Below are 14,734 nucleotides of genomic sequence, written 5' to 3' on the forward strand. Positions count from 1 at the left end.
CTCTACATTTAGAAACACACGTTTAGAATATTTGGCTACTATAAATTTCCACATGATAAGCCACTTTGTTGAGCTGTAATTTGTGGCCAGGTCGCTTCTGAAAATGAGCTTCATAGCTCAGTGGGCTTTACCTGGTAAAATAAAAAAAATGTTTCTAATTTTAGAACACAGTGAGTACTAAAGCCAGGCCAAACGATGAGCATAATGCTAACGACGATGGAGGTATTTAATAAAACGGGGGAGGCAGCTTTAATGTGGAATAAACTAGAATAGAGGTTGCATATTTACGAAATTATTAATACTCTTTGGTTTTTTTTCTGTAAAGTTACGTAGGTAAAGTAAAATAAAACAAATCACGACGTTTCGGAGGCAACACAAGCTTCCGTCTTCATATGGAACAGTCACAGCAGGATCGCTGCATCAAGTGGGGAGGCTCTGAAAGCCTCGAGCTTAAATACAGGTTAAGGGGGGGGGAAGAGCCAAGTAGGGGACATTGATGGGGTGCGGGGCTAAGTTAATCCGTCTTTTGTTATGTTGAGGGTGCGGGGGATGCGGTGGGTCACTGCACGGGGGCAATGGGAAAATGGAAGCAAAATGTAAAAATTCGGAAAGAATATGCTGTGTGCTTATAAGGTAGACTTGGTTTATGACATCTTTCCAGTGGTTGCTTAATTTAAAACCATCCTCTCGGTTGAAGTTGTGTCTATGTTTGTATATCTGGATGGCTTCATGGACAAATCTTTGGTAATAACCGGGAGGTTTGCATAGTACTTTGGTATCGGAGAAAACAATCTCATGAGAATACACAGCGGGTTCTCAAGATATTGTTTTCTCCGATACCAAAGTACTATGCAAACCTCCCGGTTATTACCAAAGATTTGTCCATGAATCCATCCAGATATACAAACATAGACACAACTTCAACCGAGAGGATGGTTTAAAATTAAGCAACCACTGGAAAGATTTCATAAACCAAGTCTACCTTATAAGCACACAGCATATTCTTTCCGAAATTTTTACATTTTGTTTCCATTTTCCCATTGCCCCCGTGCAGTGACCCACCGCATCCCCCGTACCCTCAACATAACAAAAGACGGATTAACTTAGCCCCGTACCCCATCAATGTCCCCTACTTGGCCCCCCCCCTCCCTTAACCTGTATTTAAGCTCGAGGCTCTCAGAGCCTCCCCACTTGATGCAGCGATCTTGCTGTGACTGTTCCACCTGAAGACGGAAACTTGTGTTGCCTCCGAAACGTCGTGATTTAATTGTTTTAATTTATTTTATTTTACCTACGTGACTTTACCGAAAAAAAGAGTATGAATCCTTGCAGTCACGAAAGCTTCAAATCTAGAAATATTTAATGTCTAATTTCTACAGCTATCCATATTTACTTGATTTTTGTGTTCAGTTTGTTGTCCTTCCCCCGATTGGCATGGTTGGCTATGTCCGGTGCGAAACAAGTTCAACATATAGCCTTCATACATTACTTATCATATTTCCTGGCAACAGTCGCAGCTAAAATATACAAGAGCGAATGGGATTTAAATCCATTTGCAGCTTCTAAGAAAAGCACTAACTGCACAGTTTCACGTGGTTATCTGCTGCTATGCATTGCAAGGAATGTGTTTATGCTGTTTAAGATATCTGCATATTCCCAGAGATGCACATTCTTTAAGCTGGGTTGTCGAAGCCCCTGGTGTAATGTCTCCATCAGGAAAGTGAACCGTGTTGACGTGTATTTTTGCACATGTTAAAGCCCTGGTGTATGAACTCTGCTTGGCTAGTTTTTGCGCAGGTGTTTATAAAGTGAGAGAGCAGCTTCTCGGGAGCTTCCTGTCAGCTGAATACTCAAAACAAGCATGGTGAAGTATGGTCAAACAACCCCATTACTGATGCAGCATGGGAGGCCTTCATCTAGCAGTGGATGGACAAATAGTTAAGGGGTGCCGGGGTGGCAAGATGTTATCTCCCTGGCCTGGTATACTGGAGATCGTGACGCCTCTATATTCGGAGTTCTCGCCGTGGTCGTGTGGATTTTTCGCCGGTCCTCGAGTTTTTTTCCTCCGCAATTTAGAACCACGCGTTTAGAGTATTTGGCTGCTATACATTTCCGCGTGATAAGCCACTTTGTTGAGAGCTATCATTTGTGGCCAGTCGCTTCTGAAAAAGAGCTACATAGCTCAGTGGGTCTTAGCTATTAAAATAAAAAAAAGTTTTATATCCAGTAGTATTAATAATTATTATGAGTGAAGGCATACTTACGCGAAATAATAATCTCTAACCCCCGTTTCCTGCAAAGGAAAAACTACTTCCTACAATATGGAAACACATTGTAGAGTTCCCGCAGATATTGGTTAGATTAATTTACACCCACAAGGCGCCCTGTTTAACAAGTATCACAAAAAGGGCACCGGTGTGCATTTTACCACTGCATTTTTACATTTTATGGTTTTTCGTTGGGTCGAGTAAATTACGACACTGGCCTTTTTTATTCCTGGAATTCCTCCTTCCTTGCTGCATAGCTGCAAAAATTCCTGCCTAAAAAAAGGGCCAATCAGTTTAAGTGGAGGAGTCTCGGCTCACGGGTCGTGAAAATTGGACACGCGGGTTGGGTTCATGACCAACAGAAGCAACGGGAGGCGAGGTTGAGTGTGCTCTTTGCGCGTCACTCATCCCTCCTCCGATTGAAGCGTCAAGCCTGGCTGGCAGAGCCTGCCCTCGCAGGAAGACAAGGGCCCAGTGTGCAAGCCATTTCCTCTCCATCTCACGCCAAGAGCGGTGGAGCCACGGAACGCGCCGCGCAGCTTCGCCAGAGGGACAGCAACTTCCCTCCCGCCCCGTCAGCGCCCGGCGCTCCCCCTTCCCAGCCAGCTCCGTGTTCTTTCACAGCAGCGGATGTTCTTTCATTCGAGCGTGCTGCGCAGGAAGAGATGCCGCGCTGAAAACGACCAGAAACTAAGATATCGAGGGATTCATTTGGCGGAGGTGAGGATTTTTACATTATAATTATATGTTCATTTGTCGAACATGCGTAGGAAGTATGTAAAGAATGTGAGAGTTTGGCTCCTGTGATATCGGGGAAGTGGTTTGGAATAGTTTACACAGCTGGATCTGTTCCCATAAAAACATCCCTGATGGCTGGGAACGCTCCACTGGGTTCCTGCGGGTGACCTCTCGAGTTAGTGCATCCACGGCACTCGCCAAGCTGCGTAAACATGGACGCAGCGTTGGGTGATTCGTATTGTTGGTGACACGGCGTACATGCTGCTTGCCTTTAGGTTTTGTAGTGAAAAAAAAAGCTTTGTCTTGTTACTTAAACAACAGAACCGGTGGTCATACTTTTACGCATTGGCTGTTTTATTTTTGATGTTTAAAAAGCTTTATGTGTTCTCCATTACATAATTTGAAATGTGTAGCTCGTGTTGAGGATGTCCGACTCGTTCCGTTTGAGTCAATATTTAATACACATCTGCATTGCGTGCACGCACTTAGCAAGCACAGTCTCGCTTTATTTCTTACTTTAATGACTTTATAGTTCATAAAGAAAACTTTTTTTTAATAGTTTACACATTTTATACGGTCGTTTCAGTTGACGACTTCTCTATAAAACGTTATGCTAGTAGTGTATAGTTGTATAAGCTCGTACACTGGACTCTCAGTCAACATTCGTTTAATGCCCAACCTGGTGGTTTAATCCTTGGACGAATTGCTTCATACAATATAATTTTTGTTGTCCCATGATAACACTGCTACAAAGTCATCTGTTGATCCACTTGTGGTAAGGTGCAATGTGGGTACCTCCACCTAACAATCTGTCCGGCTAGCACTGGGGTCGGCAACCTACGGCTGCTTCATATTCAGTGGGCATCTGAGAAAATAGCCTTATAGCTCATCGGATTCCTCCAGTATAAAGACATATTCTTATTCATTGCAGATCTTGAAATATTGAGTTTATTTTTCCGAATTCGAACTTGTTATTTTGGTTGCCGATCCCTTGACCCGCACATAAGTTGAGAAAAAACTCTCCCTGAATAAATATAGTGGTCTAATTCTGTATGTTTACATTAGCTTTATTAAGGGGTTATTTTGCAGAGGCAGGCATTGGAGTGGTCTTATGTCGGTCCGGCGACCAAGGTGAAGACCTCAGGCCAGATGTTGGGAGACTGTTAGGGCAGATCTTAGGGGGCCACGGTGGCAAGATGTTAACTGCCTCGCCAGGTATACAGGAGGCCGTGGGTTCGATCCCGAGCCTGACGCCTGCTGCATATTTGGAGTTTGCATGTTATTCCCCGTGGTCGCGTGGATTTTTCTCCGGGTCCTCCGGTTTTTCCCTCCAAATTTAGAATGCGAGGTGTGGTGGCATCTACAGCGTTGGCCGTGACGACATCGCGACATTGATCTGTTGCTGCGACATAACAACACACACTGGTGCTGGACATGCTTTGCAAGTTAATATGTTTAGGAATCTAATTCTATTCGTGCAGAATTTGGGGATGGAAAAAAAACAATATTGAGGGGCAGAAGAAGGGAGGCGATGGTGGTCGTGCGAGGAGAGAGGAGTGGCTCATCCTCAATAGCTCTTCCACGTGTATGTGTGCGCCCACTAGCCTCTGCCTCGGATAGCTTTATCACGCTGAAAGGTCCAACGAAGCCCATTTCTCAAAGCCCCTATTGCTGTCAGGTGACTGACTCATGACTTTTCCCAACTCCGTTGATCGTCGTCAGCCATGATAAATCCACTGTTGTGTGAAATCGTCCCCAAGTTTGTCGCCATCTTTCACAGTCCTGTGAAGTTACGATCCATCTCGTAAACTGCACATGAGCTGGTTGTATAAGGAGAACATCAACTGTGGTTGTGATGGTGGCAGAGATGTTATTCTCCAGGAGTGAATGAGGAGGAACACAGAGTTTTCACTCAGAAGAATGGAATACTCCTAATAAACAACATGAGAGGATGCAGGCTAAGTTGAAATAGCCAAGGCAAGAGGTTCGAGTTAGACTGGCTAACTATCGTATTGAATATAGGCAGAGGCAGGCAGAGGAAATGGAAGATTCTAGCATAAAGAGGGATATAAATAGATAGATTTTTACAGTCAGTTCACTTCGTGGTAAGAGGGATTGTAATAATACAGTGTAAGTGTTTAGAGCAAATTAATGCCCCCAGATCCCATGGTGGAAATTCCATATTTCCATGGCAGAGGCTAGCCTCTTCATACGAGCAAATCTGCCCTCCCACAAACGCACATAAACATCGACATTCAACTTAAACATAGAAACTTTTCTCAGCATTAACATACTTCACTGTACTACTAAATTACTAGGGTGCACCTTATTGTTGGTCAGAGTCAATATGCACAATATTCCTTTTTTGTTCGTCTCCCTACATTGAGCTGAGAGCCTTTTCAGAGATCAGGGCCCCGGATGTGGTGGCAGCAGCAGGAGGAGCAGCAGCAGGATTAAGGGGATAATTTTTGTTACAGACTGGTGAACACAGTAGTTGCACACAAATCGCCAGGCGTTCACTGCTCCTTGTTGCAAAATCTTGCACAGCGTTTATGAATTGCAGTCTTTATTCGCGTCGTTTTTGGTGGGTTTAAAAATAATCATTCCTGAGGTGTCCAACAATCGGGTGGTTTTGCTGCCTTCATTTAATGAGTTAGGTCTTAGTTTAAGCTTTGTATTATTGTATTTCCCATGAAAGCGGGATAATATTTAATTAAAAAAAACAATTTTTATTATAATTTTCTGGATAGATTGTGGTCTTTGCTATCACCATCGTCATCAGTCATGATCCATCCACTTTTGGATGAAGGCTTCCACAGGCTGTTGTCATCCCTCATGGTCTCATAATCCAACAACAAATCTGGCTCCTGCAAATGAGCTGAGCTCATATCTCCATTTGTGTCGTGGACTTTGTCTTGTGGGCGTGTTCCATTTTTTGGCGGTGATTTCACCACCAGTCTCGGCCTGTAACCTGGATGGTAAAAGCGAGACGTAATTATACATTATTGAATTAAATGGCAGCCCTGAACCATTAAATATCATAAATCATCATGGGGTGGGGGGGGAATGATTACACCAGTGCATCTTAGTCTAAGATGCCTGATCCCCATATTTCCTGCTTGCCTAAACGGCCCAACAAAGTAAGCCAGGCAGGAAATCTCAGCAAGAAGACACCTGCTTGGCCTAAAAATAAAAAAAGGCATTTAGAAAATTTAAAAAAAATTAAACGAGTAAAATAACCAATAGAAGCGTCCTATGTATCTTTATAACGTTAATCCAGTTTACTGATTACACATCTTCATACTACCATATGCATAAAAAAGCATCCATGGTGAAATTAGCAATTGCATTGCTGTAATACCATGAGATCTCACCCAGTCAATCAGAACCCTTGTTGCATGTGCAACTAAATGCATCTCACAGTGCATTTATGGTTTCGCTCTGTTGCAGAGCCACGTTCAACTTTATTTCCTTCGCAGCGAGCATTAAACACAACTTTCTTTCAAGAAACATTACCGCATTAAATTTTGATTTAAAGCTTTCGTGACTGCAGTAATTCATATTCTTAGCTCTTTCGGTAAAGTCACGTTGAAGGGAAACGTCGTGAGAATTTTTTATTGTTTTATATATATTTTATTATTTTATTGTTTCCCTTCAACGTGACTTTACCGAAAGAGCTATTGAAAGGAGACACAGTAGGGTAGTGAAGATATGGATTATTGCCTTCCCTGCATGAGATATGACCAGTAACGGATTAGATAATGCTCATTTTTAGTTTTTCGTGCTATTGAGATATATGTTTGATTATCGCGCACACGGTAATTTGCTGTCCCCATTCACTTTCGTAAGTCTTCAAACAATCATAAAAACAATCCTCGCAAGCCTTCATTATGTTATGCAATTGCACTGTTTAACATTTTTCTGCTTATTAACAAAGAAAGTCAACATGTGAACAATCTGTATGCTCCTGAGGTGAAACAAATACGTTGGTAATGTTATACGTTTATATTGTTATCATGTACATTGCATTACTGTAGAGTGGTCTCAGACCACAAATATGGAATTCCTGTTTATAGCTGCATGTTCCTGGATTTCCATCTAAAGCATGATTAGAGAGCACAACTGGAGATGCATATGCAATTGTAGTGTTAATGATTGGACTGTAAATCTAAGTTGTATTATTGTACTAAAACCCACTTGTAATGGCTTGCCACGTTACGTTGAGATAGAAATTATTATTATTATACCGTGTCACTGCAATTTGCTCACAGTTGCTGGACCTGAAATGGAAAACGGCAATAACAGCAAACAAAGTCTCAAGGATTATGAATTCGAGGCTTCTCAGCTCGGCTACCTGCTGGATAATCTCTCCAATATGACGCAAAGCGCTGGTAAGTATGCGTTTTTCTTAAATTATATCTTTGTGCAATGAATCGTACCCAAGCCCATATACTTTTCTTCACAGTGAAGATGATGCATCTAATTTGCATTTGTTCTCTGATCCACGTATTCCTCTTCTGTCTCACAATATGATTATCTTCATTAATGTCTCCATGCTTCCTTGTATACTGTACATTTCAGCTTTCATCCCGTGTTTTATGTCAGTCTATGTTTGTGATTCAGATATCAGGCGGATTCGAGGACCACATAAATAAAGATATCACTCTATGTTTATTTTTTTGTTCATAGGTTAACGATTCATTTTATTTACTTTATGTAGCATCCTGCCTGGATCCTATGTCAACAATTCGCATCATAAAGCCAACCCTAACATGGGGTGGACTTCAGAGAGAGACTCTCCTGCTCTTGTGTAAGACAAAGTTTGGATGTAATTGAAATTTAAAACCAATTTCTTGAGAACTGCCTCTTGTGCCTAGTTTGTTGTCCTTCCCATACACCTCCGATCAGCATGGTTGGCTACGTACGGTGCGAGGGAAGTTCAACATACACACATATAAAACCCCGAGGGTGCAGCGTGTTCTGATGGTAATGGGGTGTGGCGTCGTCCCTAGGCCTGGACGGAACGTGGAAATCGAGACATCAGTAATTTCATGAAACTTTACCATCACCGGGGACACCAGAATTGGGAAGAATATGTTCCTACGCTGGGGCGATCTCTGCGCAACATGCAAAAGGCTCCCACTGAAGGCAGTAGCTTGCTCAGAAAACTTTGAACCCTTAGACCCACCAGTCCACCGGGAAGGTAGGAAGGAAATCTTGGTTTGGGCCTTTTGGAGTTTCTCCAATTATGCACTTTAGAGGTGATATCCCCAAAATAAAAACCCTAGCCTCACACGTTATGTTCGATTTTTATTTTTCTGACCTCGAGGGCCCAGGGTAAAGTCCCAGCAGATTCATATGTGCTTTTATCAAGAAATGTGTTCTTGGTTAGTGACCATAACATCTTATGTTCAAGAATATTCAAACGCTAAATTCTGAATCATTACGATGAAGGTTAAATTACAGCATAGGGGAGTCTGTGTCAAGGTTATAGGAGCAGACATTTCCGCTTCCATCATGCAAATACTTGGTTCTGTCATTATTTTTATGGCAACAGAAAAACCCTAACAGCCCACATTCTGTTCACAGTGATGGAGTCAGAGCAGAGGTTCCCTGAGCCATGCTGGGACTTCAGGAAACCAGAGAGCCAAATACACAGGCAGGCCGAGCAAGCAAACCTGGCAAAACAAAAAGCCGAGTCAACGACACGGCCGTGGCCTACTCAGCTGAGCTCTGCATGGGATGCGCTCTCTGCCTCAGCTCTGCATACCTTCCCCAGGTAAGATGTCTGTGCACGACGGGGTACAGGAAACAATACCATCCCCTCTGAAACCACAACACCGTGCAGGAGGCATGTAGGGCAATTTACCAATAAAAGCTTTGTAATGGTCACCCAGATGTCAGTGAAAAAGAGAGCGACCTGATTCCACATGGTAGGATACTGCAAGAGTGGACCTTGAGGGTTGGGCAACAACCATAGAACACTTTTAGAACCTGGTAGAAGGTATTAAATGTTGGATCAGTGCGTTGACATCGGAAGCTTTGGATCTCTTGACATTTTTCTCAAAGCGGTGACTCAGTGTAGGCAACACTCCTCTGCTCCTGCTCACCCTCCCCACTAACATGCTTTTTCCACACAGATCGCGGCCTCTGCTGTGCGAATCGAGCGTGGGGCGGCCCCGGGCGGCCAGCTGCGGCTGCTCGCTCAACCGCAGGGCCCCCCCACCGACCCGGCCGGGGCCCGTGCCGCACGGCACCCTGCGCAGGGCCCTCCAGGCCGAGGAGGTGAGCGCCACCGCTCATTTTAAAGTGCCCTGGAAAGGGCGCTATATAAATCCGAAATAGAAAGAATGATTGCGGCCGCACAGGGGTCAGCTCACTTCAGGAAACATGAGTATGTGGGGGCCGACGTCCACCCCACCGCCCTCGCCGGGCAGGTGGGGCGCGATGTCCGCCCTTTCCACTCCCTCCTCCACTCCCTCCTCCACCACGTCGATCGGCTCCCGCCGGGCCCCCACTGACCGGGTGATTGGCCCCCCCGCGCTAAAGCCCTCTCTGAGGGACATGACTGAACTACTGGGTTGCCGCCATACAGAGATAGTCCTCACTTGCACACACACCAACACTCACGCCAACGCAGCGCACAGCTGTATGACCGCACCCACACCTGCGAGCGGTTTCCTCTTAACACACACTACAGCTAACGCTAGCGGCTGCGCGAACACGTGTGCATGCCTGCGGGCGGTTAAATCCAATTCCGCATCCGCACAAAGACTAGCACTATGGCGGTGGTGCGAACATACATGCACCGGTGGGCAGTTATACGCTACCCCGCACCCGCACTAAGACTCGCACCTGCACACACAACAATTTTAAGCGAATTTAGGGGCGCCGCAATCTGATTTGTCCTGGGGGGGTCGGCCAATCTTCTGGCACCGGGAAACCGCGGGACTTCCCACCTAGGGGCCCTTCGGATGAAAACCCGTTGTGCCAGGCGATCCCCCACTGGGACACTACGTGTGTGTGTGTGTGTGTGCTGCGTGCGTGCGTGCGTGTACTCAGGGGAAGGGGTAGGGGAGAATCGCGACGCTTGCGGAGTTGCTCCGCGGTCATGGCACCACAAGTATGTGTGCTGCTCATGTCAGTCCAAGTCCACTGCTAAATGGGGACCTCTCCGTACCAACAATCTTCGTACAGTACCAACAACTCATGATTGTTGGTGCCTTTGAAATCTTGTGATGCGTCTCCTGTCAAATAAAATTTGGTCAGGTGGCTAAGAGGTCAGAGCACTTAGTTGGCAATCCTGGGTTTGAATCCAGGCAGCTGTCAGTAATTAAACATGCTTCTAATATGTAATTGCAGTGAATTGAAGGTCTCAGCCCAATTACTAATGACTGCACATGAAAACCCTTACATTGATTTGGTTTGTACTAAATTTGGTTAAATTCCAGCTCTTAGAATAACAAAATGTCAGTTATCCTGTCATGCAATATTTATTGCTCTCTCGGGTAGTTTTGGGTGGGAAATTGCTGTCCCCTACTCTTTGGACCAGAGGTCATGTGAAGAAATCTCAGAGGTATGTCTGTGATATCTGCTTGAGTGGGCCGTTCTTTAACATGGATGATCGCGTTGCTGTGCGAGAGTTCCGAATGGATTCATCGCCTCGTGAGGTGACTCCAATAGTACAATTGGGACAAATTTCTGGATGAAGTAAAAACAAAACCACGTACAAAGTTTCACCGGGAATGCTGGTTCTTGGAGGCTCTCCTGTAATTTAGCACGGTTGGCCACATCCGGTGCTAAAGAAGTTCAACACACATACGCACATTCACGTAGGGGTTGTGTGCGTAACGCAACGCCGATCCTTCTGACCTCTGCTGTGCTGCCGTTGGTCGTGTGTAGCGGTGCAATGACTTTGAGGCAGAGAACGCCACGCTGCACGCGGAGAACTCGCGGCTACAGCTGGAGCTGGCCACAGCGCACATCCAGCTGTCGGCGCTGCAGGCACATCTCGAGTCGCTGTGCGACCACACGCGTGAATTCCTGCTCGCCCAGATGGAGACGCTGCACGTGCCTAGGGACACTCTGGGACGCTGATGCTGATGCCGCTCTTCGCTCATCTCCTTTTCCTGTCAGGGGGTCGACTGGCGAATATTTCCCAGCCGAAAGACACACGTGGTTTAATTCTCACCGAGAGGAGTCCTTATGGGCACTGTGACGAGGGTAACGGGATATGACGTGCAAAAGGTCATACAATGTAATGTTAAAAATAAGCTAGTCATATGGGTAATTTACTATTTTTAATTTACTATTTTTATTATTTTTATTTTAACAGTTAAGGCCCACTGAGGTATTAGTTCTTTTTTAGAAGCGATTTGGCCATAAATAATAGCTCAACGAAGTGGCTTATCAAGTGCAAATGTGTAGCAGCCAAATATTGTAAAGTCATGTTTCTAAATGTGGAGGGAAAAACCAGAAGACCGGGAGAAAAATCCACATGACCACGGGTAACCTTGCTATTCATAGCTCTCACCATAGCAATTACTTTCACCCATGGTCATGAAAATGGTTGATTGCACGAATGCTGTGAAACTCCCCGTCGGCGTCGAGCAGGAGCAATCCCCTGACTTGCCAGAAGATGGCGGTACAGGAAGTGGACTAATAATTTATTTCCATCTATACAGGGATAATGTTTCCCCCTCAAGTGCGTGGGTTTTCTCCAGGTGCCCGGGTTCATGGCTTTTGTATAAACACTCACAAATTGTATGATTTTTTTTATTGGATCCATTGCATATCCAATGGTTACAGACGAGAGGACACTGGCTGAAATCTTCTCAAAATAAAAAAACGCATTGCAGGACCCTCCTGAAAAAAGAGTCCTACGATTCAGGGTGGCGCTCCTGGACAATTAAACAAAATAAAGTAACTGCAGCAAAAACACTCACACTAACCTTAACACACACTCAAATTATAACTTTAAAAGCAAGTGGTGGGCAGCCAACCCGACGGTGGTTGGTTTTCCCTCAATCAAAGGGCTGTCAGGTGAAAATTAGCATGTTAATGAGAGATTAGCATGTTAATGAGAGATTAGCATGTTAATGAGATATTAGCATGTTCATGGAGGATCGCAGAGCCGCAACCGAGGGGTCGGTGCGCGAAGAGGCTGTGTTAGTGTGAAACCTGTGAAAGCGCAAGTTTGAAATGGGCGTGAAGCACAACTAACATTGGAAGGTGGTAGAATAGAAACATCATAGCCAGTTATGGAGGTGGAAAAGGACAGCAAGCAACCATTCTTGGATGTTCTAATCAAAAAGAGACCAGGTGGCTCAATAGGAGACTCTTTCTACATGAAAGCCACCCATACGGATGCATATCTAAAACCTGACTCCCACCACCATCCATCCCAGAAGAATTCCCTCATCAAAACTCTATACCATAGAGGTCGATGTATTTCCGACCGTCATCACCTAGCCAGTGAACTGGAACACGTACACCAAGCTCTCAGACTCCACAATCCGTAAAGCTATCACCCCAACCGTTGGGAAAGAACCATCTGAGGACCCAATTAAAACAATCACCTTGCCATACATAGCAGGGGTCACTAAAAAGATTTTCAAAATCATGAGCAAACAAAAGTTCCAGGTTCGATTTAACACAGTACATAAAATTCGTGATCTGATCCCATCTGTGAAGGATGTGTTCCCTGACAAGCATTACCGTATTTTCCCGCATATAACCCGCGGGGTATACCATTTTTACAAACAAAACAAGACCCTGCGGGATATATGGAGGTGCGAGCTATCCCAAAAATCTTTTACACGTGTTACATGTCATAACTCGTTTAATTTTTTCATGGTAGGACTATCCACTATGCAACACTTACCTTTGACTAAAGCACTGCTGAATAAACCACTCATAATAAAATTGCACACGTTATCACGTTTTAAATTATTCGAATTGTTTGTACAATGAAACGACATGGGCGCACTTTGTTTACCGGCGATGGGTGAGCTGGGGGGAGAGAGAGGTGGGGGGTTGGGGGCGAGGCAATGGCGTTACCGTTGTGCCGCTATTGTCTGTGCAGTGCGCAATCTACCAGTACTAAAACTGTACGTACTTATCTACCAGTTATGTGTTACTTATTTATTGGATATTTACTTTTGTTACTTATTTACTGTTTTAAGTTCACTCGTTTCTGGTTAGTTTGTATTCTTTGTGCACGTTATGATTTAAATGTTAACAATTGATAGTGTAATGTATTACAAATGTGAACTTCGTACTCATATGATGAAATTAAGCTGCGGTAACGACTTTAAAGATATGAATGCATGCGGGGTATATGGAGGTGCTGGATCTCTGAAATTTGTTTTATACAAAACGCTATTTTTGCGGGGTATATACGTCTGCGGGTTATATGCGTATGCGGGCTATAGGAGGGCAAACATGGTACCCGAGCGTCTATAAACTAAGCTGTGTCTGCGGCAGTAGTTACATTGGGGAAACTAAGCGACATGTCTCGGACCGTGTTCGTGAACATAAGGCAGATCTTAAACACGGTAGGACCAATACCTCAGCCGTGGCTGATCATTGTTTTAATGCGGTGGGCTCACACGAAATTGATTTATCTAAGACGAAGGTACTTTGCAAGCCCACTCGCTATCAACAAAGATTCGTTCATGAAGCCATCCATATATATAGACACAGACACAATTTCAATCGAGAAGACGGGTACAAACTGAGCAATCATTGGAAGGACGTTAGCAACCAGTTTAAGTCATAATTGGCTATGATGTTCCCATCCTACCACCTTCCGATGTTAGTTGTGCTTTATGCCCATTTCAAACTTGTGCTTTCACAGGATTCACACTAACACAGCTCTTCGCGCGCCGACCCCTCGGTTGCGGTTCTGCGATCTTCCATTAACATGCTAATCTCTCATTAACATGCTAATTTTCACCTGGCAGCCCTTTGATTGGTGGAAAACCAACCACCGTCAGGTTTGCTGCCCACCATTTGCATTAACATTGGCGGCTGACATTTGGGCTACCCCCATTTAAAACCCTTATAAATAGTTTGCCTTTGGAAACTAATCCCCTTTTTCCTGAAGACGACCACTTGTATTGCAATCGAAACCTCGTAGTTTTTGTTTTTTGTTATTGTCTTTGAAACTATCTACGTGACTTTACCGAAAGACCCAAAGAATATGAATTCCTGTAGTCACGGAAGCTTTAAGTCAAAATGTAATAAAACTACTGTATAGCTGTAGCCTAACTCTGATATATTCTTTAATGTTAACCAATGCAGACCATTATGCTTAAAAATTAGAGCAATGTAAAGAGGATAAAAATGCATAACTTATCCTGTATACATGATATCACTTGGTTTTTACACCACCACTTAAACAGCATATTGGATCATGTGTAATTTTGACAACTGCTATAAAGCTATTCGTTAACAAATACACTCTTTAACTGGGAAGAGTTGAGGCCAAGTGACAACGTCCAGGGGCATCGTGCGAGCAAGCCACCTTGGCCATTCGAAGTGAGCATGCTACGGGAGGCTTGCAGAGTCATAACGGGAGCGCCCAGTGCCGGTGCCATTGAGACTTTCGGAGGTGGCTCCCCTCAGCATTACTTGCAGATTTACGCAGCAACTATTACTGTGGGCTGGCAGCTTCGGAAGAAATAGAATAGCCCCCCCCCCACCCCCCATTTCTTAAATTGACATCT

General features: G+C 44.4%; 1 protein-coding gene across 1 annotated transcript; it reads left to right on the plus strand.

The window, feature by feature from the left end:
• The first annotated feature begins 2,558 nt into the window (after positions 1–2,558).
• Positions 2,559–14,270, plus strand: LOC116948526 (uncharacterized). Its single transcript, XM_032965277.2, has 5 exons — positions 2,559–2,987; positions 7,277–7,396; positions 8,595–8,784; positions 9,146–9,290; positions 10,908–14,270. The coding sequence occupies exons 2-5, from the start codon at positions 7,291–7,293 to the stop codon at positions 11,100–11,102; spliced, it is 636 nt and encodes a 211-aa protein (XP_032821168.1). The 5' UTR covers positions 2,559–2,987; positions 7,277–7,290; the 3' UTR covers positions 11,103–14,270.
• Positions 14,271–14,734: the final 464 nt, after the last annotated feature.

The sequence above is a fragment of the Petromyzon marinus genome, chromosome 33 (genome assembly GCF_048934315.1).
Source record: "Petromyzon marinus isolate PM22_M1 ecotype Great Lakes invasive population chromosome 33, UKy_Petmar_22M1.pri1.0, whole genome shotgun sequence".
Taxonomy (NCBI): Eukaryota; Metazoa; Chordata; class Hyperoartia; order Petromyzontiformes; family Petromyzontidae; genus Petromyzon; species Petromyzon marinus.